This window comes from Serinus canaria, chromosome 26 (assembly GCF_022539315.1).
Source record: "Serinus canaria isolate serCan28SL12 chromosome 26, serCan2020, whole genome shotgun sequence".
Taxonomy (NCBI): domain Eukaryota; kingdom Metazoa; phylum Chordata; class Aves; order Passeriformes; family Fringillidae; genus Serinus; species Serinus canaria.
Window position 1 is genome coordinate 3,430,419 of NC_066339.1, and position 26,910 is coordinate 3,457,328.

The window sequence follows — 26,910 nt, forward strand, 5'->3', positions numbered from 1 at the left end:
ATCAGAGGAGCTGGTTCATTCAGGAACACAGAATTCTACAGAGCAACAAGGAGCTGACCTCTGCAGCAGGAGTTGTTATGCTCTTTATTTATTTGTTGTGGGACAGTTTGGCAGAAATGGAGAGGCAGAGTACGTGACATTGTTGGTGAGCTCCTGTTCAGAGCTGCCTCAGCCTGGCGGAGGCCTGAAACCCAGCGGGTGCCACTGAGCACCTGGGTGCTCCTTGGCCTGCATCCAGCCCTGGTTCCCTGGAGGGGGTCCCTGGGAGCAACCCTGGGGGTGGCATCGCCCGGCACCTCTGGCCAGCTGTGAGCTCCCTGTCCCCAGGGGACACAAGGAGGCTTCCCCAGCGAGGGATCACCAGACAGCCCAGGTGAGAGCAGGGACAGCCATGGGGGGAGGGAGGGATGGATGGACGGACAGACGGACGGATGGATGGATGGATGGATGGATGGATGGATGGATGGATGGATGGATGGATGGATGGATGGATGGATGGATGGATGGATGGATGGATGGATGGATGGATGGATGGATGGATGGATGGATGGATGGATGGATGGATGGATGGACGGACGGACGAATGGATGGAGGGATGGAGGGATGGACGGATGGACGGATGGGTGGACGGATGGATGGATGGACGGATGGATGGACGTATGGAACCATGGATGGATGGATGGACAGACGGATGGACAGACAGCAGGATAGATGGAAGAATAGACGGCAGAGTGGATGGAAGGACGGCAGGACGGACAGACGGAGGGACGGATAGACAGACTGACCGCTCCCGCCCGGTGCGGACTCAGCCGCACGTGACCCACAGGCTCCGCCCCCGCGCCGCCAAAGGGGCGTGGCCTATCCGCACCGGGGACGCTCTCCGCGCCGAGGGCGGGGCCAGACTTGACGCCACGCGGACCGGGCCAATAGAAGCTCGGCGCGGCGGGGCGGGCGCGGCCGGCATTGGCCGGCGGTGATGTCAGGGCGGCGCGGGGCGGGGCCCGGCGGGGCAGAGCGCGGGGTGGCGAGGGAGCCGCGGGTGCGCAGCGGGAGCGGAACGAGCGGCACCGGGCGGTACCGGCACCGCAGGGACACCGTGGGGACACCGTACCGGCACCGCGGGGACACGGTACCCGCACGGCGGGGCACGGCAGCGGCACGGCGGGCACGCGGGCGGCGGTACCGTGGGGACCGGCCGGGCGGCAGCCCCGCTCCGCTCCGCTGCGCGCATCCCCGCGGGGATCCGCTCTGGAGCTGGCGGCTCGCGGGGCGCTGCGGCAGCTCCGGCGCTGCGGCAGCGGGAGGCGGGAGGAGCCCCGGCCGCGGGGATCGCCCTGCGGGTCCCTCCCGGGTGCCCCTTCCCGGGCGCGGCTCTGCCCCCGCAGCCCCCGGCTCAGCCGCTGAGGGTGCCCGGGGGTGCGGGAGAGCAGCCGGGGGAGAGGTGGGGGTACGGCGAAGGTTGGAGGAAACGGATGGAGCGGCTGATGCGGGCTGCCACGGGACCCCCCGGAATATCGGCATTCCTCCCGTGTGTTTCAGGTGACGGGCGAGTTCTTGGAAAAGCGCGTTGGATGCCAGGCTGCCCAAATGCCAGCCCCCACCCTGCAGCCTGGCCAGCTCCGAGAGTAACCTTCGCTGGGAGCTGCTGTTACCGCGAGTAAGAACTGTGCTCGCCTCGTGCTGCTGGGCGAGAAATCCTGCTGGGGGAGGAGGAGGAGGAGGGCGGCAGTGACACTCGAAGCCTGGTGGAATCGCTGGCTGTTCTGGCAGAAAGCCCGCAGGAGCCTTCGGAGTGGAATTCTGCAGAGGGACGGTGCCGCTGGAGGAAGTGGCAAAGCCCTGGCAGCAAGAAGAGCCTGAGTTGGATCATGTGTAAAAGCCAATCCTCTCCTTCAGTGTTCCTTTAAGCTTCTGCATCCTTTTCTTCATTTGCTTTTCCCTCTGTCCCGTTCTATCTGCTGGAAAACTGGGAGAAGATGCGCTAAGGCATCCCATATCTCGGGAGGAGAGCTCGGATCGTGTCTCGGCGGCTGCTGCAGCACAGGGCGCTGGAGAGGAGCAGAGCCAGGGGGAATTGCTGCCCTTCCCAGCTCCTGCCGTGTCCCCTGTGCTCCTGTCCCCGTCCCCGGCGCTGCTTGATGGGGATCTCTGCCGCAGGAGCAGGCTCCGCACTCCCGGGCGGGCGAGCAGGGCTGGCACAGCTCCCTCCTGGATGCTGGGAAGGCCGTGTGGATAAGCTGCTGGCAGAAGATCCCTCCTGGAGCAGCTGCTGGCTGTAGGCCCAGCGAGCCAAGGGTCAGCAGAGCGTGTCCTGCAGCATGACTTCCACGCTGGAGCACCAGGATTCCCCCCAGGCCAACGGGGCCGTGGTGCCCGGGGACTGCCTGGCCAGCCCGGGCTGCGGGCAGCCCGCGGGGCCCGAGCATTTCCTGCGGCCCGAGGGCACCGGCGTGGACGTGGTGGTGCTGGAGTCCCGTGCCAACGCCAAAGGGGTGAGGGAGGAGGATGCCCTGCTGGAAAACGGCAGCCAGAGCAACGAGAGCGATGACACCAGCACGGAGCGGGGCCCTGAGCCCCCCTCGCCCCTGAAGGAGACCTCGTTTTCCATCGGGCTGCAGGTGCTGTTCCCCTTCCTGCTGGCTGGCTTTGGCACCGTGGCTGCTGGGATGGTGCTGGACATCGTGCAGGTAGGGCTGGTGCTCCCCTGGCACCCGCAGGGCAGGGCTGGGTGGGTAAAGGAATAATCAAGGAATGCCAAGGCTGCAATAAAGGAGTGCCAGGGCTGCTGCAGCAACAAGGAGAGGGGAGAACAGCTTTCCCCAGGTGTGCTGGGTGGGGAGGGGGAGATGGGGGAGCCCTGCAGCTCCTTGTCCCAGCCCTGCCTTTGTTAATTAAGCTCAGTTAATTTAAGGAGGTGGGAGAGGTGTGAGGAATGAAGGAGGGAAAGGGCACTGAGGAGAAGGTGCTGCCTGTGCATCACAGCTGGAGACAAATCCCTTCCCTGCTGCTGCCGGGGGACACCCCGGCCCTGGGGACACCACGGCCCTGGGGACACCCCGGCCTTGGGACTGGCTCCCCTTGTCCCTTTCCCAGTTCAGGTGCTGGCTGTGCATCACAGCTGGAGACAAATCCCTTCCCTGCTGCTGCCTGGGGACACCCCAGCCCTGGAACTGGCTCCCCTTGTCCCTTTCCCAGCTCAGGTGCTGGCTGTGCTGGCCCAGGCTGTGCCAGCCTGGTTAATGTTTCCCTCCGTGTGTGCCAGGCTCATTCCAGAGCTTCCTGCACCATTCCTTGTGCTCAGGAGGCACCCAGGGGTGACAGGAGTGTCCCCCTGACAGGCTGTGCAGGTGACTTTTAGGAAAGGCCAGCGGGGAGCTGGCAGCTCCCCCTGGATGAAAACCGAGGTGTTCCCCGTGGGAATGTGCCAGCCTGGCTGTGTTTCCATGTGGGAGCGCTGCCTTTGCAGACCGAGGCTCCTGAGCTGCTCCCACCACATCCCCCAAGCGTGCCTGGCAGCGGATCAGCTTCTCCTGGGCAGAGCCTCCCATCCCTGGGGCACAAAACCGGGCTGGTGCCCAGCTCTGGGATGGGGACACGGCCACTTGGGAGCTGTGGGCAGCCCAAAAATGAACAGCTCAGCTCGGAGCTGCTGGCTGGGCTGGGCTGGGCTGGGCTGGGCTGGGTAAACAAGCCCTGGTGGTGTGGGCAGCGAGAGGCTCCGGTGTCAGCCCCTGGTGCCAGGAGGCCAGAGGGTTTTTTTGGGATTTGTGGGTGCTCAGGCAGCCTCTCCTCAGCCCTGTCCTGCCCAGAGCAGCAGTTTCCCTGCGTGCCTTTGGGCTCTGCTCATCCCCGTGGCCTCTCTTGGTGGGACAGCTGGGGAGTGACTCCAAACAGGAAAGGCTGGACGGGGGAAATTAATCCGGGACAGCTTTACTGGAATCCTTCTCTGAAAAAAAAATAAGGACATTTCAAGCGTGTTTTCCCTTCAGAAGGTCCCTGCCTGGCTCTTCTGGAAGTTCCCCAAAGTGATTTGAGCCCAAGCTGAAGCTTTTCCCGGAGCAGGCGCTGCCCTTGTGTGGGCAGGGTTGACACGGGGTGTTTGTAATGTCAGTTCTCATCTTTCACACACTGAGCTCTGCCCAAGTCTGCAGCACTTGCACAGTGCTCTGGACAACTTTTGTCAGCAGTTATTTGCATTCAGTCAGTCACACAACTGAATTATTCCTTTGTAAAGCTCACCTTCAGGATGCACAAGGCCCTTTCAGAAAATCAGGATTTGAAGGAACGACAGAAATTTGAGAGCTGCAATAGAAGGGGCTGAGAGTCTGGCTCAGCCCTGGGTTCTGCCTGGTTCCTGTGACCTTTAGGAGTAAAACTTTGTAATTCCTTGGAATTCCCACAGCACCTCAGCCCTGGGTTCTCCTGCCCTGATTCCTGTGGCCTTTAAGAGTAAAACTTTTTCTAATTCCTGTGGAATTCCAGCAGCAGCTCAGCTCTGGGTTCTGCACTGATTCCTGTGGCTTGTAGGAATAAAATTTTGTAATTCCTGTGGAATTCCCACAGCACCTCAGCCCTGGGTTCTCCTGCCCTGATTCCTGTGGCCTTTAGGAATAAAATTTTGTAATTCCTGTGGAATTCCCACAGCACCTCAGCCCTGGGTTCTCCCTGGTTCCTGTGGCCTTTAGGAGTAGAACTTTGTAATTCCTGTGGAATTCCCGCAGCAGCTCAGCCTGTGCTGCCAGCAGCTCCAGCTCCCTTTGGCCTTGGAATGAAACAAACCATGGCTGGGAAGGGGGATGGAGGAATTTTCCAGAAGCACCCAGTTCCAGTTCACCCTTCCAGAGCTGAGTGGGATCCTGGGCAGATCCTGAACTATTATTATTATTATTATTATTATTATTATTATTATTATTATTATTATTATTATTATTATTATTATTATTATTATTATTATTATTATTATTATTATTATATTATTACTATTTATTATTCTATTATTACTATTTTTTTTTTGTTTATTATTTTATTATTGTTTTTATTATTTTATTATTATATTATATAATAAAGGCTATGAGCCTTTGCTGTGTCTTGCAAATATTTATTATATTATTATACTATATATTTATTATAATATTATATTGTATGTAATTTTATAATGCATATAACTATATTATACACATACAATTTTATCTATAAAAAATTATTTATATAAAATTTTAATTTACTAGATAATTATTATATCAATATCTTATTTTATTAATATAAGGTATTATACATATTCTATAATGTATATAATTATATTATACACATAAAATTTTACATGTAAAGTTTTTATATTTATAAAATTTTATTATACTAAATAATTATATTAATATATTTTTTATATTATGTGTGGATATAGATATATGTATATATATAGATATATGTATATACATGTCTATATATGTACATATGTGTGTATGTATATATATAATATAAATATATACATATAACATATATAGAAAATATAGAAAATTATAAATATAGAAAAATATATGTAAATATATAATATAAATATATAACTATAAATATCTATATAGATATATAAATAATATAAATATATAGAAAATACAGAAAAATATAGAAAAATACAGAAAAATATATGTAAAAATATATCACATAATATATAAATATAACTATATAAATATATCTATAATATATATAAAATATAACAAATTATATAAACATAAATATATATATAAAAAAAAATATATATATGTATTTGCAAGACAGAGCAGAGGCTCTCAGCTGAGACTGCCCAAACCTCAGATGTGCCCAAACCTGCCAGTACTGGGCAAATCCTCCCCACCTTTCCCCGTTGTGGCCTCTGGGTGTGTGGGGATTTTGTCCCTGGGGGCTCTGGGGGTCTCTCTGGGTCTCAGAGCTGTCCCAGCCCAGCAGGGCGCTGTGCTCGCTGCTGCCAACGCCACCAGGGGGAAATGCCCGGGGTGGGGGCTCAGGGCAGTGCCAGGTGCCAGAGGGACAGTGGGGGGGTGGCACCGAGCCCAGAGCCAGGGCTGGCACCGGCCAGGGGAGATGGGCTGGGGTTGGGGAGTGTGGTTTGGGAGATGGGCTGGGGTTGGGGAGATTTGCTGGTTTTATTGGACGTGCTTTGGTGACATTTGATGATTTTATTGGATGTGCTTGGGTGAGATTGGCTGAGTTTATTGGATGTGCTTTGGTCAGAGATTTGCTGGTTTGGGTGAGATTTGCTGGTTTTATTGAATGTGCTTTGGTGAGATTGGCTGAGTTTATTGGATGTACTTTGGTGGGATTTGCTGGTTTTATTGGATGTAATTTGGTGAGAGATTTGCTGGTTTTATTGGATGTGATTTGGTGACATTTGCTGGTTTTATTGGATGAGCTTTGGTGAGATGTGCTGGATTTATTGGATGTAATTTGGTGAGAGATTTGCTGGTTTTATTGGATGTGATTTGGTGAGATTGGCTGGATTTATTGGATGTGCTCAGGTCGAGATTTGCTGGTTTGGGTGAGATTTGCTGGTTTTATTGAATGTGCTTTGGTGACGTTTGGCTGGATTTATTGGATGTGCTTTGGTCAGAGATGTGCTGGATTTATTGGATGTACTTTGGTGGGATTTGCTGGTTTTATTGGATGTAATTTGGTGAGAGATTTGCTGGTTTTATTGTACATGCTTTGGTGACATTTGATGATTTTATTGGATGTGCTTTGGTGAGATTGGCTGAGTTTATTGGATGTACTTTGGTCAGAGATTTGCAGGTTTGGGTGAGATTTGCTGGTTTTATTGGATGTGCTCTGGTGAGATTGGCTGGATTTATTGGATGTGCTCAGGTCGAGATTTGCTGGTTTGGGTGAGATTTGCTGGTTTTATTGAATGATCTCTTGTGAGATGTGCAGGTTTTATTGAGTGTGCTTGGGTGGGATTTGCTGCTTTTATTGAATGTGCTTTAATGTGAGATTGGCTGCTTTTATTCAATGTGCTTTGGTGAGATGTGCAGGTTTTATTGAACATGCTTTGGTGAAATGAGCTGGTTTTATTGAGTGTGCTTTGGTGAGAGATTGGCTGGGTTTATGGAATGTGTTTGGTGAGATTTCTTGGTTTTATTGAATGTGCTTTGGTGAAATGAGCTGGTTTTATTGAGTATCCTTTGGTGTGATTTGCTGGTTTTGGTGAGATTTGCTGGTTTTATTGGATGTGCTTTAATGTGAGATTTGCTGGTTTTATTGGATGTGCTTTGGTGGAATTGGCTGGATTTATTGGATGTGCTTTAATGTGAGATTTGCTGGTTTTATTAAATATGCTTTGGTGGGACTGGCTGGTTTTATTGAATTGGTTTGGTGGGATTTGCTGGATTTATTGGATGTGTTTGGTGGGATTGGCTGGTTTAGGTGGGATTTGCTGGTTTTATTGAGTGTGCTTTGGTGGGATTGGCTGGTTTTATGGGATGTATTTGGTGGGATTTGCTGGTTTTGGTGGATGTGTTTGGGGGATTTTCTGGTTTTTATGGGATGTGTTTGGTGGGATTTGCTGGCTTTGGTGGATGTGTTTGGTGGGATTTGCTGGATTTATTGAGTATCCTTTGGTGGGATTTGCTGGTTTTGATGGGATTTGCTGGATTTATTTGATGTGTTTAGTGGGTTTTTCTGGTTTTATTGGATGTGTTTGGTGGGATTTGCTGGATTTATTGAGTATCCTTTGGTGGGATTTGCCGGTTTTATTGAGTGTGCTTTGGTGGGATTGGCTGGTTTTATGGGATGTGCTTTGGTGGGATTGGCTGGTTTTATGGGATGTGTTTGGTGGGATTTGCTGGATTTGTTGGATGTGTTTGGTGGGATTGGCTGGTTTTATTGGATTGGCTGGTTTTATTGGATGTGTTTAGTGGGATTGGCTGGATTTATTGGATGTGTTTGGGAGATTTGCTGGATTTATTGCGTGTGCTTTACCCTTGCAGCACTGGGACGTCTTCAAGCACGTCACTGAGGTGTTCATCTTGGTCCCTGCTCTGCTGGGGCTGAAGGGGAACCTGGAGATGACCCTGGCATCCCGCCTGTCCACAGCTGTGAGTGCCCAGGAGCTTTGGGAGGGCTCGTCTGTGTGTGCTGGGGGGTGGCTGGGCAGGTAAAACCCCCAAATTCCCCTGTCTGAGTGACACCAGGCACCAGAGCCTGGGCTTCAGCTGCTGGGAAGGTGTTTGCATCCTGCTGGCTGATGGGATGTGAAGGGTTAATGGTGCTCCAGCAGGAACTGGGCACAGGAGTGCCACCAGAGCAGGAGGGGACAGCTGGGGAGCAGAGGGCAGTGGCTCTGCAAGGGATGGAGGTCCCAGCTGGGCCTTGGTCCTGCTGGATGGAGTTCACTCTGGCCAGGGAGATGAACCCAGTGTGGGGTTAAATTAAATACAGAGATGAACCCAGTGTGGGGTTAAATTAAATACAGAGATGAACCCAGTGTGGGGTTAAATTAAATACAGAGATGAACCCAGTGTGGGGTTAAATTAAATACAGAGATGAACCCAGTGTGGGGTTGAATCCAGTGTAGAGATGAACCCAGTGTGGGGTTAAATTAAATACAGAGATGAACCCAGTGTGGGGTTGAATCAAATACAGAGATGAACCCAGTGTGGGGTTGAATCCAGTGTAGAGATGAACCCAGTGTGGGGTTGAATCAAATACAGAGATAAATCCAGTGTGGGGTTAGAATCAAATATAGAGATAAATCCAATGTGGGGTTGAATCCAGTGTGGGGTTGAGTTAATTACAGAGATGAATCCAGTGTGGGGTTGAATCAAATACAGAGATGAACCCAGTGTGGGGTTGAATTAAATACAGAGATAAATCCAGTGTGGGGTTGAATCAAATATAGAGATAAATCCAGTGTGGGGTTGAATTAATTACAGAGATGAATCCAGTGTGGGGTAGAATCCAATATAAAGATGAATCCAATGTGGGGTTGAATCCAATATAAAGATGAATCCAATGTGGGGTTGAATCAAATGAGATAAATCCAATGTGGGGTTGAATCCAATATAAAGATAAATCCAATGTGGGGTTGAATCCAATATAAAGATGAATCCAATGTGGGGTTGAATCCAGTACAGAGATGAATCCAGTGTGGGGTTGAGTTAATTACAGAGATGAATCCAGTGTGGGGTTGAATCCAATAGAGTTGAATCCAAGGATCTATTAGCACTTGCTGGTTTTATTTCCTTCCTTCTGCCATGCAGATATGGCTGTAAATCAACCAAAAATGAATGTTTGGGTTGCTTTAGCCAAGTCAACACGCTCCAACAGCATAAGTTTGACCAGTTGTAGCCCAGACTGCCCTTTGTGACCTGTTTGGTGGCTGTGCCAGTGCCAGTGCCAGGCAAGGAGTGGCCCAGTTGTGACAATTATTGGTGTGAGGCTGCCAGCGAGACAAATCCATAACCAAGTTCTGCTGGGCTCGTTCCTTTCCTCTGAGCCCTGCCCCTGCTGCAGGAGAAGGCACAGCAGAGCTGCACGGGTTCTCTCTGATCTCTGGCAGCTCCTCCTCCCTCCTCCCTCCTCCCTCCTCCCTCCTCCCTCCTCCCTCCTCCTTCCTCCTCCTCTTCCTCTCCACCTGCAGGGACAGAGGCTGAGCTTTGTCCACCCCTTCTCTCTGGCAACAGACAGACAGACAGACAGACAGACAGACCAACCATTCCCTTTGTTTGACTCCCTCTCCACTGTTGGACCCTGGCCGTCCTGGCCACCAGGACCTTCTCCCTGCTGGCTGGGCTGGCAGGGGGCACTGTGGCACCTGAGTGTGCCCTCCTGGGGCTGGCAGGGACAGTGCTTGGGACAGGGGCACTGTGGCACCTGTGTGTCCCCTCCCAGGGGCACTGTGGCACCTGTGTGTGCCCTCCTGGGGCACTGTGGCACCTGTGTGTGCCCTCCCTGGGGCACTGTGGCACCTGTGTGTGCCCTCCTGGGGCTGGCAGGGGCAGTGCTTGGGACAGGAACCAGACTGTGGCCAGCCAGGAATGCAGAACTGTGCCCCCTCTGCCCTGGGGACACCAGCAGGGGCCCCGTCCCTGTCCCTGCCCCGTCCCTGCCCCGTCCCTGCCCCTGCCCCTGCCCTGCCCTGTCCTGCCCTGTCCTGCCCTGCCCTGCCCTGTCCTGCTTTGGAGGAAGTGAGTGCAGGAGTAAGAGCACTAGAGACAGAAAAAAGATGTCACAAATAGCAAAGATGTCACAGGAAAAAGATGGCACTGTTCTCCAAGCAGTGGCACGTTTAACATAAAAACACAAGGGGTTTCAGCTGTGTTCCTGGAAAAGCCTAGAGTGCAAAACCACTCCTCTCCTCTTGGTAAAATGAGAATTAATTGTCTCAAAAGTAGTGATAGGCTGAGATTTAGTGATCTGAGGGGTCCTGGCTGAGTTGGAAATCCAAAGTTTTGTTTTACTGTGATGTGGGAGGAAGAATAGTTTAGAAAGTTTTCATTCTGAGTTCTGTGTGTTTCTTTTATACAGTGTAAGTTAATAAACTTTATTTTCCTTTTTTCCTAAGTTAAAGCCTGCTTTACTCTGTTTCTGATCACCTCTCACAGTAGAGACCAGAGAAAATAGATTTTCATGAAGGCACTGGCATTGCAGCAGCCTCAAACCATGACAGGTCCCTTCTCCAACTCCTTCAAAATTCAAAATGCATTCCCTGAAAATGCATTCCCTGAAAATGCATCCCCTGAAAATGCATTCCCTCAAAGTGCATTCCCTCAAAATGCCTTCCCTCAAAATGCATTCCCTCAAATTGCATTCCCTCAAAATGCATTCCCTGAAAATGCATTCCCTCAAAGTGCATTCTTTTAAAATGTATTCCCTCAAAATGCATTCCTTCAAACTTCAAAATGCATTCCCTGAAAATGCATTCCCTGAAAATACCTTCCCTCAAAGTGCATTCCTTTAAAATGCATTCCTTCAAAATGCATTCCTTTAAAATGCATTCCTTAAAAATTCAAAATGCATCCCCTGAAAATGCATCCCTTGAAAATGCATTCCCTCAAAATGCATTCCCTCAAAATGCATTCCTTCAAAATTCAAAATGCCTTCCCTCAAAATGCATTCCCTCAAAATGCATTCCCCACTGCAGAGTTTGAGCCTCCCCCTTGTCTCCTGAGCTCCTCACCTCCCAATGGTACAAATTGGGTGTAAATTCACCCATTCTTCCCACCAGGACCCTGGAGGGAGGAGCAGAGCTCGTGCCCTGCAGAGATTCCTCTGCCTCCCTTTGGATCCAAATCACATTTGGATTTGAAGCCTCCCTTGAAGCCATTTCCACCTCCTGGGCCTGGCTGCTCTCACCCAGGATATTTCCTGGGTTATTTTTTAATCCTGCTCACCTCCCCCTGTCCCCTCCGTGTCCCCACGTGTCCCCAGCCTTGTTTGCTCAGCTTTTCCCTGCAGCTTTCCCTGGCTCTGGGGGCAGCCTGACCCAGCCAGGGCTGCAGGGAGGGCCATGGAAATGCTCTTGGGGGCTGCAGGGCTGTCCCTGATATATTTTATGGAAAATCCTTTCGCCAGGATGTTTTCCCTGAGAAGCTGAGAGGCCTCAGAAAACGTAAACAATGATTCTCTGCTGCTGTGGAATGCAGCAGGTGGATCTGGGATTGGGCTCATGGTTGTTTTTAATTCATGGTCAATCCCAGCCCAGCTGTTTGGGACTCTCTGCTCAGTCACAAGATTTTATTATCATCCATTCCTTTCCTTCCTGGCCTTCTGATGAAATCCTTTCTTCTATTCTTTTACTATAGCTTTAATAGATCATTTTCTTTGAATATATACATATCATAAAATAATCAATCAGCCTTCTGAACCGTGGAGTCAGATCCTCACCTCATCCTGGGACCCCTGTGAACAGCAGCACCAGGGGCACACACAGACCTTGCTGGTTTTGCAGCATTCCCATCAGATTTTTGGCTGGTGACACCAAAATTTTTTGATTTTTGGTTGGTGTCGATTCCCCTTCTCACTCCCTTTCCTCCTGGGTTATTCTCCCGAGGGTTTGAGTCCCCTGCTGCTCCTGGCAGGCAGGAATCAGCCTTGCCAGGCTGAACTGGTGCCTCCTTTCCTCTCACAGGCAAACATTGGCCAGATGGACAACCCCAAAGAGCTCTGGAAGATGATCACAGGGAACATGGCCCTGATTCAGGTAGGCTGAGGGAGGGGATGCTCCCAGCTGGGCCCAGCCCAGCCTGGCAAGGGTGGCAGGGTTTGCTGTTTGTGTCTGCTGGGTGGTGGCACTTGGTGACAGGTGCCACTGCAGGTGGTGGCCCTGCAGGTTGGGCTGTGTTGCCCTGCTGGGTTCTGATCCCCCTGGGTGGGGTTTCCCTCTTGGAATCGTGGAGTGGTTTGGGTTGGAAGGGACCTTAAAGGTCACACTGGTTTTCACCTTCCTTGTCTTGTCAGGGTCAGGAGTGAAGGCACAGGAGAGCAGAGTTCAGGTGACACTCAGGTGTTCGTTGTTTCTGTCAGTGTCACAGTCTCACAGCCTGAGTTCTGCAGGCTCACTAGCAAGGCACAAAATGACCAACTATCTCTTCTTCCAAGGTCTTTTAAGGCTGAATCATCCAATTAAGAAATGGCACCTAAATTATTTTCCCTTTTAACCCAATAACTGATCCCACAGAGCCTCAGTGTGGACTTTTCTGTCCAATTACAAAACCCCACCCTAACCCATGGAAAGGAAGGTAAAGAAGAACCACCTGCCTCTGCCCTCAAACCTCCATCTTGCTTCATATTTGTTCTATTTTCTAAAACCCCAAACTCTAAGTTTTCCACCCTGTGACATCACTCACTTCTGACCAACTCCACACCCACAATCCCAGTGCTATCAGTCAGTTCTGGACACCTTCTCCACAGCCCATGCCAAGTGCAGTGCTCTCTGGGGAGGCTCTGCCTTTCAGCACAGAGAGTTGAAGATTCTCAGCATCCAGGGCTCCAGCAAGCTCATCCATGTCCCCTGGGCAGTGACACCTTCCACCTTCCCAGGCTGCTCCAGCCTGGCCATGGGCACTTCCAAGGATGAGGCAGCCACAGCTTCTCTGGGCACCCTCTCACAGAATCACAGAATCACCAGGCTGGGAGAGACCTCCAAGGTCATCGAGTCCAACCCAGCCCCAACCCCTCAGCCCAGCCCTGGCACCCAGTGCCACATCCAGGCTTTGTTAAACACCCCCAGGGATGGGGACTCCACCACCTCCCCAGGCAGAACATTCCAGAACTTTATCACCTTTCTGTAAAAACCTTTCCCTGCTCTCCAGCCTGTATTGCCTTGGTGCAGCTGGAGGCTGTGAGCTCTGGGTCTGTCAGTGCCTGCAGACAGAGCCCAGCCCCAGCTGAGCACAGGCACCTTTCAGGAGCTGGGAGAGGGATGGGGGCAGCCCTGAGTCTCCTTTTCTCCAGGCTGAGCACCCCCAGCTCCCTCAGGATTTGTGTTCCCAGCCCCTCTCCAGCCTCACTGCCTCCTCTGGATGTGCTCAAGCTCTCCCCACCCCGGGACTGTCCTGGTGTCTTGGTGACCCTGTGCCAGGTCCAGGCCACCATGGTGGGGCTGTCCTGGTCTCTTGGTGACCCTGTGCCAGGTCCAGGCCACCATGGTGGGGCTGTCCTGGTGTCTTGGTGACCCTGTGCCAGGTCCAGGCCACCGTGGTGGGGCTGTCCTGGTGCCTTGGTGACCCTGTGCTTTCCATTCCCAGGTCCAGGCCACCATGGTGGGGCTGTCCTGGTGTCTTGGTGACCCTGTGCCAGGTCCAGGCCACCATGGTGGGGCTATCCTGGTGCCTTGGTGACCCTGTCCTTTCCATTCCCAGGTCCAGGCCACCGTGGTTGGCTTCCTGGCCTCGATTGCAGCTGTGGTGTTTGGCTGGATCCCAGATGGGCACTTCAGCATGGACCACGCTGTGCTGCTGTGTGCCAGCAGCGTGGCCACTGCCTTCATTGCCTCCCTAGTCCTGGGTGAGCCCCCCCTCCTCTGCTGGGCACCCCTTCCTGAAGTATTAACCTCCCCTCAGCCTAATCCTGGTGGGTTTTGCCTCTTTCAGGCATGATTATGATCGGGGTGATCATTGGCTCCAGGAAGATGGGGATCAATCCTGACAACGTGGCCACGCCGATCGCTGCCAGCCTGGGGGACCTCATCACGCTGGCTCTGCTCTCAGGGATCAGCTGGGGCTTGTACAAGGAGCTGGGTGAGCAGCAGCAGAGCCTCAGGCTCTGCTCCTTGCTGGCTCTCCATCTGGTTTCACCCTCTTCCTCTGGAATCTTCCTTGGGGGGTGTGGGGTTCCTGCCCTGCAGCTGCCTCAGCTGGGCCTGGTTCAGGTTAGGGGAGGGGATGGAGCCTCTCACTGCCCTGTGCTCCTCCTCCTCTCCAGGTGAGGTGCTCAGGGAGAGGCTGGACCCTTCCAGGGGCTTGCCTGGGGCTGGAGCAGTGGGAGAAGGCAGATGTGGATTCCATCTGCTGAGCTGACAGCTCCAGCTGGGGATCCTCAGGGCAGGGCTGCAACTGGAGACTCCCAATTTCCTCCTCCTTCCTCCTCCTCCTCCTCCTTCCCTGGAAGGGACACGGGGCCGGGACTCAGCCAGGTTATTCAGGGGTGGAGGAAGCAGCCCTGGGAGATCCTGCCCAGGAGTGGGAAGCAGGGATGAGAGCTGGGATGGCAGAGACCTCACTGAGATCTGCTGGTGGACACATCCAGATGTTGTACAGGTGGTTCCAGCTGTGACAAGGAACCGCCACATCCTGCAGACTCCAGGCTGGCCTGGGCTCTCCCTGCTCCTCCTGGAGCTCCTGAGGGACGTGGCCTTGACTTTTCTGCTTCTTTTTCTCCCTCTGCCCCCTGCCCAGAGAGCAAAGCCTACGTGAACCCCTTGGTGTGCGCCTTCTTCCTGTCCCTGCTGCCCATCTGGATCATCATTGCCAGGAGGAACTCTGCCACCAGGGAGGTGCTCTACTCGGGCTGGGAGCCTGTCATCATCGCCATGGCCATCAGCAGGTGAGCCTGGCCCTGGCCCTGGCCCCAGAGCCCCCCAGGGTGACCCCAGCACTGACTGCCCCTCTCCCCTGCAGCGTCGGGGGGCTCATTTTGGACAGGACGGTGTCGGACCCCAACTTTGCTGGGATGGCAGTGTTCACCCCAGTCATCAATGGTGAGTCCTGCCCCGCCCTGGGCTGCAGCTCGGGGCAAACTGGGGTGCTCTGGGACTTGGGGACACTCATTGTCCTCTGGGGCACACCCTGTGCCACCCTGTCACCCTCTGCTCTTGGCAAACTGGGGTGCTCTGGGACTTGGGGACACTCATTCTCCTCTGGGGCACACCCTGTGCCACCCTGTCACCCTCTGCTCTTGGCAAACTGGGGTGCTCTGGCACTTGGGGACACTCATTGTCCTATAGGGCACACCTTGTGCCACCCTGTCACCCTCTGCTCTTGGCAAACTGGGGTGCTCTGGGATTTCAGGATGCTGATTCTCCTCTGGGGCACACAGGTTTGGGTGTCCCCATGTCACCCTGTCACCCTTTGCTCTTGGCAAAGTGGGATTGTCTGGGATTTCAGGAAAGTAATTCTCTTTTGGGGTGCCAGGGCACACAGGTCTGGCTCCCCTGTGCCACCCTGTCACCCTCTGCTCTTGGCAAACTGGGGTGCTCTGGGATTTCAGGACACTGATTCTCCTCTGGGGCACACAGGTTTGGGTGTCCCCATGTCACCCTGTCACCCTCTGCTCTTGTCAAACTGGAATTGTCTGGGATTTCAGGACACTCATTCTCCTCTGGGGCCCCTCATTCCCCCCCTCCTTTCCCCCCTCCTTTTCCCTTATTCTTTCTTGGTTTCTATGCCAACAACCTTGATGGGAAATTCTTCCAGGGCTAAACATGGATCCTCTTCTCCAACTTCTCTCTGGCTGACAGCAATTCCCCTCTCCCACAGGTGTGGGTGGCAACCTGGTGGCAGTGCAGGCCAGCCGAATCTCCACCTACCTGCACATGAGTGGGGAGCCTGGAGACAGCCCTGGCACGGCCCCTCGGAAGTGCCCCAGCCCCTGCAGCACCTTCTGCAGCTCAGGTACAGCCCTGGAGGGCAGGGCTGGGGGCCAGCTGGGCTGGGGGCCACAGCAGAGGGGACCCAGCCCTGCTCGGGGTCAGGCTGGGGCTGCTCTGCTCCACCCAGGGCTCTGCTGGGGGGGAAATGGGGGTCTGGGGTGTCCTGGGCTGGAAGGGGTTTGTGGGTGTCTTGGTTTGAGCAGGCAGGTTCTGCTCAGGAAGGCAAGAGGTCCCCTGAAATGGGAAATGTGAACCCCCTCTGTCTGAATTATTATAAATTTGAAATTAAGGGGCTCTCGGGCAAGAAGGTGGGAGCAGGAATATTTATTATCTTGAGCTGGAAGGGGATTTGTGGGTGTCTTGGTTTGAGCAGGCAGGTTCTGTTCAGGAGGACAAGAGGCCCCCCTGAAATGGGAAATGTGAACCCCCTCCCTCTGAATTATTATAATTTTGAAATTAAGGGGCTCTCAGGTAAAGGTGGGAGCAGGAATAACAGTTCTTTATTATCCTGGGCTGGAAGGGGTTTGTGGGTGTCATGGTTTGAACAGGCAGGTTCTGCTCAGGAGGGCAAGAGGTCCCCTGAAATGGGAAATGTGAACCCCCTCCCTCTGAATTGTTATAAATTTGAAATTAAGGGACCCTCAGGATCATCCAGTGCAGCTCCTGGCCCTGCAGAGACAAGATTTTGGGATGACCCAAAATCCCTGCCAGCCTCGGGTCGTGGAGGCACAGAGTGGTTTGGGTGGGAGGGGACCTTCAAACCTTCAGTCTCATTTTGTGCCACCCCCTGCCATGGGCACGACACCTTCCAGTGGCCCAGCTGGCTCCAAGCCCCTGTTTTAGAAGGGACCCCCAGGATCATCCAGTGCAGCTCCTGGCCCTGCAGACACCCCAAAATCCCTGCCAGCCTCGGGTCGTGGAGGCACAGAGTGGTTTGGGTGGGAGGGGACCTTCAAACCTTCAGTCTCATTTTGTGCCACCCCCTGCCATGGGCACGACACCTTCCAGTGGCCCAGCTGGCTCCAAGCCCCTGTTTTAGAAGGGACCCCCAGGATCATCCAGTGCAGCTCCTGGCCCTGCAGACACCCCAAAATCCCTGCCAGCCTCGGGTTGTGCAGTCACAGAGTGGTTTGGGTGGGAGGGGACCTTCAAACCTTCAGCCTCATTTTGTGCCACCCCCTGCCGTGGGCACGACACCTTCCAGTGGCCCAGCTGGCTCCAAGCCCTGCCCAAGCTGCCCTGGGGCACTGGCAGGGTGTGACTGTGTCCTGCTGTCCCCTCTGCAGATGTCAACTCCCGCTCTGCCCGCGTGCTCTTCCTGCTGGTGGTGCCCGGGCACCTGGTGTTCCTCTACACCATCCACTCCATGCAGGGGGGACACACCACCCTCACCCTCATCTTCATCCTCTTCTACATGACAGCAGCGCTGCTCCAGGTGAGCTGGGAGCCCTGGGGGGCTGGGCTGGCTCAGGGACAGGGGTGGCACCTGCACTGGGACTGCTCAGGTGTGCCTGTCCCTGCCCAGAGATGCTGTGCTGGGCACAGGGGTCCCTCAGGAGCTCCCTCCTGGACCCCTGTGCCCACAGTTCTTCCATCCTGCCATTCCTGGGGGGTTTACAATCTGCCTTTTGGCTCTTTTGGAAGTCTTTTTTTGACAGCCAGAGTGTCCTGATCTGTCCTGGTGGGTGATCTGGCACTTTGGAAAGGCCTGGTGATGGATTAGGATGTGGAATTCTGCAGGGAATGTGTGCCAGGTGCTGCCCTTGGCCCTGGCATTTCCTGGAGCTGGGGGAGCCCACAGGGCAGTGAGGGACACACAGACCAAAGGCTTGGGAGGATCCCGTGCAGATTGTGTGGTGCCCACGGGGGTTATTGTGCCCACAGGGTTAATTGTGCCCACTGAGTTAATTGTGCCCACGGGGTTAATTGTGCCCATGGGGTTAATTGTGCCCACAGGGGGGTAATTGTGCCCACGGGGTTAATTGTGCCCACAGGGGTACTTGTGCCCACAGGGGTAATTGTGCCCACGGGGTTATTGTGCCCTTGGGGTTAATTGTTCCCACGGGGGGGTTAATTGTGCCCACAGGGTTAATTGTGCCCACGGGGTAATTGTGCCCACGGGGGTAATTGTGCCCACTGAGTTAATTGTGCCCACGGGGTTAATTGTGCCCTTGGGGTTAATTGTTCCCACGGGGGGGGGGGGGGGGGGGTTAATTGTGCCCTTGGGGTTAATTGTGCCCATGGGGTTAATTGTGCCCACACGGGTAATTGTGCCCACAGGGGTAATTGTGCCCTTGGGGTTAATTGTTCCCACGGGGGTTAATTGTGCCCACAGGGTTAATTGTGCCCACGGGGTTAATTGTGCCCTTGGGGTTAATTGTGCCCACATGGGTTAATTGTGCCCACAGGGGTAATTGTGCCCATGGGGTTTATTGTGCCCATGGGTTAATTGTGCCCATGGGGTTAATTGTGCCCTCGGGGTTAATTGTGCCCTTGGGGTTAATTGTTCCCACGGGGGTTAATTGTGCCCTTGGGGTTAATTGTGCCCATGGGGTTAATTGTGCCCACAGGGGTTAATTGTGCCCACGGGGTTAATTGTGCCCACTGGGGTAATTGTGCCCACGGGGTTAATTGTGCCCACGGGGTAATTGTGCCCACAGGGGTTAATTGTGCCCACGGGGTTAATTGTGCCCAGGGGGTTGTTGTGGCCCACAGGGTGGTTGTGCCTGTAGGGTTGTTGTGGCCATGGGGTTGCTCTGTCCAATGGGGTTGTTGTGGGGTTGTTGTGGTCACAGGGTTGTTGTGGCTTATGGGGTTAATTGTGCCCATGGGGTTAATTGTGCCCACGAGGTTAATTGTCCCCATGGCATGGTTGTGGCCAGAGGGCTGTTTTGTAGTGACCCACGGGGTTAATTGTGCCCATGGGGTCATTGTGGGGTTGTTGTGGCCACGGGGTTGTTGTGCCTGTAGGGTTGTTGTGGTGCATGGGGTTGTGGCCGTGGGGTTGTTCTGTCCCATGGGGTTGTTGTGGCCCATGGGGTTAATTGTTCCCACAAGGTGGTTGTCCCCATGGGGTTGTTGTGGCCACAGGGTTGTTTTGTTGTGGCCCATGGGGTCATTGTGGGGTTGTTGTTCCCATGGGGTTAATTGTTGCCATGGGGTGGTTGTGCCCATGGAGTTATTGTGGCCACAGGGTTATTGTGCCCCTGGGGGTGTTGTGGCCCGTGGGGTTAATTGTGGCCATGGGGTTAATTGTGGCCATGGGTTGGTTGTTCCCACGGGGTTGTTGTACCCATGGGGTTAATTGTTCCCACAGGGTTGTGCTCCCCAGGGCCAGGCAGGGCTGCTGTGGGATTTGCAGGGTTCCTGTGGGATTTGCAGGGTTCCTGTGGGATTTGCAGGGTTCCTGTGGGATTTGCAGGGCTGCCGTGGGGCTGCAGGGCTGCTGTGGGATTTGCAGGGTTCCTGTGGGAGTTGCAGGGCTGCTGTGGGATTTGCAGGGTTCCTGTGGGATTTGCAGGGCTGCTGTGGGATTTGCAGGGCTGCCGTGGGGCTGCAGGGCTGCTGTGGGATTTGCAGAGCTCCTGTGGGGTTGCAGAGCCCCTGTGGGGTTGCAGGGCTCCTGTGGGATTTACAGGGCTGATGTGGGATTTGCAGAGCCCCTGTGGGGTTGCAGAGCCCCTGTGGGGTTGCAGAGCCCCTGTGGGGCCACAGGGCTCAGGGCTGTGCCCACTGTGGGATTTGCAGGGCTGCCATGGGATCTGCAGGGTTCCTGTGGGATTTACAGGGCTGATGTGGGATTGCAGAGCCCCTGTGGGGTTGCAGAGCCCCTGTGGGGTTGCAGAGCCCCTGTGGGATTTGCAGGACCCCTGTGGGGCCGCAGGGCTCAGGGCTGTGCCCGCCGTGGCTCTTGCAGGTGCTGATCCTGCTCTACATCGCTGACTGGATGGTGCACTGGATGTGGGGCAGGCACCTGGACCCCGACAACTTCTCCATCCCGTACCTGACAGCCCTGGGGGACCTGATTGGGACAGGGCTGCTGGCCCTCAGCTTCCACGTGCTCTGGCTGATCGGGGACCGGGACTCGGATGTTGGGGATTAAACCTCCCTGCTCCTCCCTTCCCACAGCTCTCCTCCTTCCTGTTGTTGTTTCTTTGCTTCCCCCTCCTGTCCTGCCATCCCCCCGCCCTGGAAGATTTCACCTTTGATACTGGATTCTCATTATTTTCAATGGGAATTTTACCTGGTTTATATTTCAAGCCGAGTTTGTAAAAAAAAAAAAGAAAAAAAAAACAATCTTATTTTGGGAAGGACGGACGAACAAACGAACAAAAAGCGTTCACGAGACAATCACAAAGTGCAATTTTCCGAGCAGTCATGGCTGAACCAAGGTTCCAGAGAAGTTCCTGCTGGGTCAGGCCATGCAGGGAGCCCCCCCTGCCCCCTCTCTGGAGGTGCAGGGCTGCTGTTTTCGCTTCATAAGCGTTCCTTAAACCCCCCCAGGTGGAGCTCAGGTGTGTTCAGCTGGGCTGGCACCTTCCAGCCAGGCACAGGGCACCCCTGGCACCCTCATGGCACAGGGCACCCCTGCCTCGGCTCCCTGCAGCTCCAGCCTGGCCCCACACCCCAAAATGGGGAGTGTCTGTGAGGGGGGAGGAGGAGGATGGTGAGGAAGGCTCCTGTGTTCACCCCAGCAATGTCAGTGAGCTCGTTTGGGACCCCCCTGCAGCCCCTGGCTGGGCTCTGCTGGCAGCTCCAGGCTCCCTTCTGCCCCCCAGCCCAGAGTGCAGCACGCTGCTCCTGCCTGGCTGAGCCCAGCCCAGAGGGGCTGGGGGCTCTCCCCACCCATCCCCACCATCATCATCATCATCATCATCACCACCCTCCCCCTGCCAGGGATCCCTGCAGCCCCTGGCTGGGCTCTGCTGGCAGCTCCAGGCTCCCTTCTGCCCCCCTGCCCAGAGTGCAGCACGCTGCTCCTGCCTGGCTGAGCCCAGCTCAGAGGGGCTGGGGGCTCTCCCCACCCATCCCCACCATCATCATCATCATCATCACCACCCTCCCCCTGCCAGGGATCCCTCCTGGGCTCTGTCTCCTGCTGCTGCTCCACTTCCCTGACCTCCCCAGAGGGCTGGATGGACAAACAGCTCCTGGCTGGTGTGCCCAGGTTTCCTTCGGGTGGCTCAGGGGCTCCTCGAGGCAGGAGGAGCCCCCAGCAGCTCCCCAGGCTGGGCAGGGGCAGTTTGGTGTCTGTTGGGGAAGGACGTCCGTGGGGTTTCTGTGCCAGCTGGGAAACAGCTGGAAAACAGCTGGAAATGCAGATCACAGGGGCCTGGCCCTTGGAGCAGGAGACCCCCCCTGCTCTGGGGTGAAATCTGGGATTTTTGGGACAGGAACATCCTGCCCTGGTGTGGAATCTGGGATTTTTGGGAGAGGAACCCCTGGGCCCTGCTGTGAAATCTGGGATTTTTGGGACAGGACCCCCACCCCTGGCCTGGTGTGAAATTTGGGATTTCTGGGGCTCAGCCCAGGCCTGGTGTGAAATCTGGGATTTTTGGGAGGGGAACCTCTTGGGCCCTGGTGAAACCTGGGATTTTTGGGACAGGACCCTCGCCCCTGGTGTGAAATCTGGGATTTTTGGGGCTCAGCCCAGCCCTGGTGTGAAATCTGGGATTTTGGGGCTCAGCCCAGCCCTGGTGTGAAATCTGGGATTTTTGGGGCAGGAACATCCTGGGCCCTGGTGTGAAATTTGGGATTTTTGGGGCTCAGCCCAGCCCTGGCAGTGCAGGGTTCCCTCCTCTGCTGCTCCCCCTCCTGCTTTTTGTGGAATTCCTGCTCTTGCCCTGGGGAGCATCCCTGGGGATGTGCTGGGAGGGCACCCGAACCCAGAGGGGCAAACCAAGACCAAAGTTAGGCCAGGCTCAGGGTGCCAGGGCAGGGTCAGGGTACCAGGCCAGGCTCAGGGTGCCGGGGCAGGGTCTGGGTGCCAGGGCAGGCTCAGGGTGCCAGGCCAGGCTCAAGGTGCCAGGGCAGGGTCTGGGTGCCTGGGCAGGGTCAGGGTGCCAGGGCAGGGTCAGGGTGCCAGGGCAGGGTCTGGGTGCCAGGGCAGGCTCAGGGTGCCAGGGCAGGGTCTGGGTGCCAGGGCAGGGTCTGGGTGCCAGGGCAGGGTCTGAGTGCCAGGGCAGGGTCTGGGTGCCAGGGCAGGGTCTGGGTGCCAGGGCTGGCTCAGGGTGCCAGGGCAGGGTCTGGGTGCCAGGGCAGGCTCAGGGTGCCAGGGCAGGCTCAGGGTGCCGGGGCAGGGTCAGGGTGTCAGGGCAGGCTCAGGGTGCCAGGGCAGGGTCTGGGTGCCAGGCCAGGCTCAGGGTGCCAGGCCAGGCTCAGGGTGCCGGGGCAGGCTCAGGGTGCCAGGCCAGGCTCAGGGTGCCAGGGCAGGCTCAGGGTGCCAGGGCAGGCTCAGGGTGTCGGGGCAGGCTCAGGGTGCCAGGGCAGGGTCTGGGTGCCAGGGCAGGCTCAGGGTGCCAGGGCAGGCTCTGGGTGCCTGGGCAGTGTCAGGGTACCAGGGCAGGGTCAGGGTGCCAGGCCAGGCTCAGGGTGCCAGGGCAGGGTCTGGGTGCCAGGGCAGGCTCAGGGTGCCAGGGCAGGCTCAGGGTGTCAGGGCAGGCTCAGGGTGCCAGGGCAGGCTCAAGGTGCCAGGGCAGGCTCAGGGTGTCAGGGCAGGCTCAGGGTGTCAGGGCAGGCTCAGGGTGTCAAGGCAGGGTCAGGGTGCCAGGGCAGGCTCCGGGTGGTGCTGCTGGGAGGGAGGCTCAGGATGGGATTTTGGAAACCCTCGGAGCAGGGGGAGCTCTGGCTGCCCTGCAGACCCCGGCAGGCTCTGGGCTCCAGGCTGCTCCTCCTCAGCCCCTCCCAACAGCTGGGGGTGCAGTTTTGAGGTGATTCCCCCTTTTTTGAGGTGATTTCCCCTTTTTTGAGGTGATTCCCCCTCTTTTGAGGTGATTTCCCCCTTTTTTGAGGTGATTTCCCCTTTTTTCCCCTTGCTAATCCAGCACCAGGCTCGGTCCCTGCTCCTGTGCTGTGTGGGGACAGCTCTGATCCTCCTCTGTCCCCTCGGGTGACATTGCTCAGAAAACCCAACCACAAAACCAGCCCTGAACCTGCTCTGCTGAGCTCTCTGCCCAGGCAACCCTGGGATATATCAATTTCTGGATTATATTAATTTCTGGATTATATTATTTTCTGGAATATATTATTTTCTGGAATATATTATTTTCTGGAATATTAATTCCTGGAATATTAATTTCTGGAATATATTAATTTCTGAAATACATTAATTTCTGGAATATTAATTTCTAGAATATAATATTCTCTGGAATATATTATTTTCTGGAATATAAATTTCTAGAATATATAATTTTCTGGAATATTCTGGAATATTAATTTCTAGAATATATAATGTTCTGGAATACATTATTTTCTGGAATATTATTTTCTGGAATATAAATTTCTGGAATATAAATTTCTAGAATATATTATTTTCTGGAATACATTAATTTCTGGAATAGTAATTTCTGGAATATTAATTCTGGAATAATTAATTTCTAGAATAATAATTTCTGGTATATTAATTTCTGGAATATATAACTTTCTGGAACATATTATTTTCTGGACTATTTTATTTTCTGGAATATTAATTTCTGGAATATTAATGTCTAGAATATATTATTTTCTGGAATACATTAATTTTTGGAATATTAATTTCTGGAACATAATATTTTCTGGACTATTTTCTTTTCTGGACTATTCCTTTCTGGAATTCTCTCAGCTGCTGGCCTGATTTCTCTGCCTGATGTTGAGGAATAAATGCAGGATTTCCCTCCATTAACCCTTCAGCTTTTATGGATGTAGAGAGAAGCTCTGCTGCCCTTTCTGGTGTCCCATCACCACTGAATCCCCAGGAAAGAATTCCCTAGAGGAGGAATCTGCCTCTCCTGGTGGCTCTGTCCATTAAATATGGTCAGAGCTGTGCTTGGGCAGTGGCCAGGGAAGAATTTCATTTAAAATGAGGAAGATTGATGGAAAAACAACAAAAGAACCAAACCTCTTCCCACTGGTTGCACTGCACTGCACGCCCACTCTGCAGCTGAAAATCCTGGTTTGCTCTTTTATCCCAGGAAAAAAGACTGTCTGAATTATTTATAGTTCCTATAACTGACAGATGTCGGCCTAATGGATAAATTATATTTGGTTAAATAAAATGACATTTATTTATCTGCACTCTGGTGGGTTTTTTTCTTTTTTTTTCCCCATCAGGGTGAAGGCCCCTCTCGGGTTTTGAGGTTTATTTGAGCTCTGTTTTGGTAGGAGAGTTGGGAAAAATCAGATAAACTGCTGGGTGTGAGTGCCAGGGGACCTCGGGCAGGTCCTGGCAGCTCCCAGCAGGACTCCAGGGGTTTGTCCGGGACCCAGGCCCTGCAGGTCCTGGCAGCTCCCAGCAGGATTCCAGGGGTTTGTCCGGGACCCAGGCCCTGCAGGTCCTGGCAGCTCCCAGCAGGACTCCAGGGGTTTGTCCGGGACCCAGGCCCTGCAGGTCCTGGCAGCTCCCAGCAGGACTCCAGGGGTTTGTCCAGGACCCAGGCCCTGCTGCCTCGTGGCCTCTGCCTTTTCCTGCTGCTTTTGTGGCAATAAAAGGGATATAAAAGGGTAAAGAAGAGATCTCTGCCCCTCCTGGAGTTGCAGGGATTGGTGTTTCCCTGCAGGGCTGGCAGGGTGCAGAACCCTGGGGTGGTGGGAGCTCTGTAGGACCAGGTGAGAATTTGATTTTAAGAATTTGATTTATTATTTTATCACATGAAATTATATCCTAAACCTATCCAAAAGAAAGGATGCATCAGGAGGCTGGAAAAGAGTGAATAATAAACCCTGTGCCAGACCCAGAGTTTGGCACAGCTGGCTGGGATTGGCCATTAAATCAAATCAATTCTCCCAATCTCATCCCAAAGCAGCAAAAGGGAGGAGCTGAGGCTTCTCCTCTTGCCTGGAGGAGAGAATTTTCATTCAATATCCCAGTGACAGATCCCAAAGCACGGCCTTGGGTTTGGGGAGCAGCCCCCCAGACCCTGCTGGCTCTTGGGGTGAGTTTTGGGGTGAATTTTGGGGTGCTGGGGCACATCTGCTCTCCTGGGGGGTTCTCCTGGCATTTCCTCCCTGGGGAAGGAGCAGGAGGTGCAGGAGGGAACAGTTGGGCTTTAAGACCTTGGAGAAACCCCAGTCTTGGATCAAATCTTTTTCTGACTTAGGGATGGGGTCACTGAGAGGTTTCAGAGACTTTTATTTTATTTTTAGTCTTAGAAAAGGTGAGACAATGGAAATGTTGGAATTTATGCTGTCACAATTAGAAGCTATTTCTTAATTACAAAATGCTACAAGTAATTTTTGGTTTATTTACATTTTGTTACACTTTGTTGTAGATACTTTAAAGTTAATTATCAGAAATTACCCTTCATAAATCTTATTACAATGTGCCTTTCAGATTTCCATTTCAATGCAGTGTCTAATCTTATTTACCAAATCATCTTTTGAAGCTTTTTTCCACCTCCTTTTTTCTCTCAACAACATCTGATTTAGACATTTCTAAATTGACATTTCTAAATCAACATTTCTAAATCCACATTTCCTATCTCAAAGTTTCCACACAAACACAAACTCTGGAGACCTTCTGCCAAACCCTAAACCTGCCCGTGGATCCATTTCCCACATCCCACCAGGGGCACCTTGAGGGGTGCAGGGGTTGGAGGGGGCTGGAACTTGGGGGGTGCAGGGCTGGGGGTGGGGGTGCAGGGGATGTGCAGGGCAGAGTTTGGGGGTTCACAGGGCTGGGTTTGGGGGTGCAGGGGATGTGCAGGGCAGAGTTTGGGGGTGCAGGGCAGGGTTTGGGGGTGCACAGGGCTGGGTTTGTGGGTGCAGGGGATGTGCAGGGCAGGGTTTGGGGGTGCACAGGGCTGGGTTTGGGGGTGCAGGGGATGTGCAGGGCAGGGTTTGGGGGTGCACAGGGCTGGGTTTGGGGGTGCACAGGGCTGGGGTTGCAGGGGATGTGCGAGGCAGAGTTTGGGGGTGCAGGATCAGGACGGGGGGGGACAGAGGAGCATAGGGCTGGGGGTGCACAGAGCAGATCTGGGGTGCACAGAGATCTGGGGTTCATAGGGCTGGGGGTGCACAGGGCAGGGTCTGGGGTGCACAGAGATCTGGGGTGCACACAGCAGGGTCTGGGGTGCACAGAGCCGAACTGGGGGTGCACAGAGATCTGGGGGTGCACAGAGCAGATTTGGGGTGCACACAGCAGGGTCTGGGGTGCACAGAGATCTGGGGGTGCACAGAGCAGATCTGGGGTGCACAGAGATCTGGGGTTCATAGGGCTGGGGGTGCACAGGGCAGGGTCTGGGGTGCACAGAGATCTGGGGATGCACAGAGCAGATTTGGGGTGCACACAGCAGGGTCTGGGGTGCACAGAGCAGATCTGGGGGTGCACAGAGCAGATCTGGGGGTGCACAGAGATCTGGGGGTGCACAGAGCAGATCTGGGAGTGCACAGAGCCGATCTGGGGGTGCACAGAGCTGATCTGGGGGTGCACAGAGCTGATCTGGGGGTGCACAGAGCCGATCGGGGGTGCACAGAGCCGATCGGGGGTGCACAGAGCCGATCTGGGGGTGCACAGAGCCGATCGGGGGTGCCCAGAGCAGATCTGGGGTGCACAGAGCCGATCTGAGGTGCACAGAGCAGGGGCTGGGGTGTACAGGGCAGGGGCTGGGGGCGCACAGAGCCGATTTGGGGGTGCACAGAGC

General features: G+C 54.0%; 2 protein-coding genes across 11 annotated transcripts; both read left to right on the forward strand.

Annotated features, from left to right (window-relative positions):
• Positions 1-1,004: 1,004 nt before the first annotated feature.
• SLC41A1 (solute carrier family 41 member 1) lies at positions 1,005-24,346 on the forward strand. 10 transcript variants are annotated; one of them, XM_050985371.1, is made up of 13 exons: positions 1,005-1,129; positions 1,540-2,687; positions 7,974-8,081; positions 12,116-12,187; positions 13,848-13,992; positions 14,079-14,225; positions 14,883-15,030; positions 15,105-15,184; positions 15,963-16,097; positions 17,362-17,510; positions 19,992-22,609; positions 22,762-23,044; positions 23,086-24,346. In XM_050985371.1, exons 2-11 carry the CDS (start codon positions 2,319-2,321, stop codon positions 20,175-20,177), a joined length of 1,539 nt encoding a protein of 512 aa, XP_050841328.1. In that variant the 5' UTR covers positions 1,005-1,129; positions 1,540-2,318; the 3' UTR covers positions 20,178-22,609; positions 22,762-23,044; positions 23,086-24,346. The 10 variants fall into 10 exon arrangements, with proteins under 10 accessions (XP_050841328.1, XP_050841327.1, XP_050841325.1 ...); XM_050985370.1 differs by having other exon boundaries at positions 22,762-23,024; positions 23,065-24,346; XM_050985368.1 differs by having other exon boundaries at positions 19,992-22,058; positions 22,097-22,609; positions 22,762-24,346.
• Positions 21,938-24,346, forward strand: LOC127060818 (fibroin heavy chain-like). The gene is made up of 2 exons (XM_050985381.1): positions 21,938-22,602; positions 22,660-24,346. Exons 1-2 carry the CDS (start codon positions 21,938-21,940, stop codon positions 23,006-23,008), a joined length of 1,014 nt encoding a protein of 337 aa, XP_050841338.1. The 3' UTR covers positions 23,009-24,346.
• Positions 24,347-26,910: the final 2,564 nt, after the last annotated feature.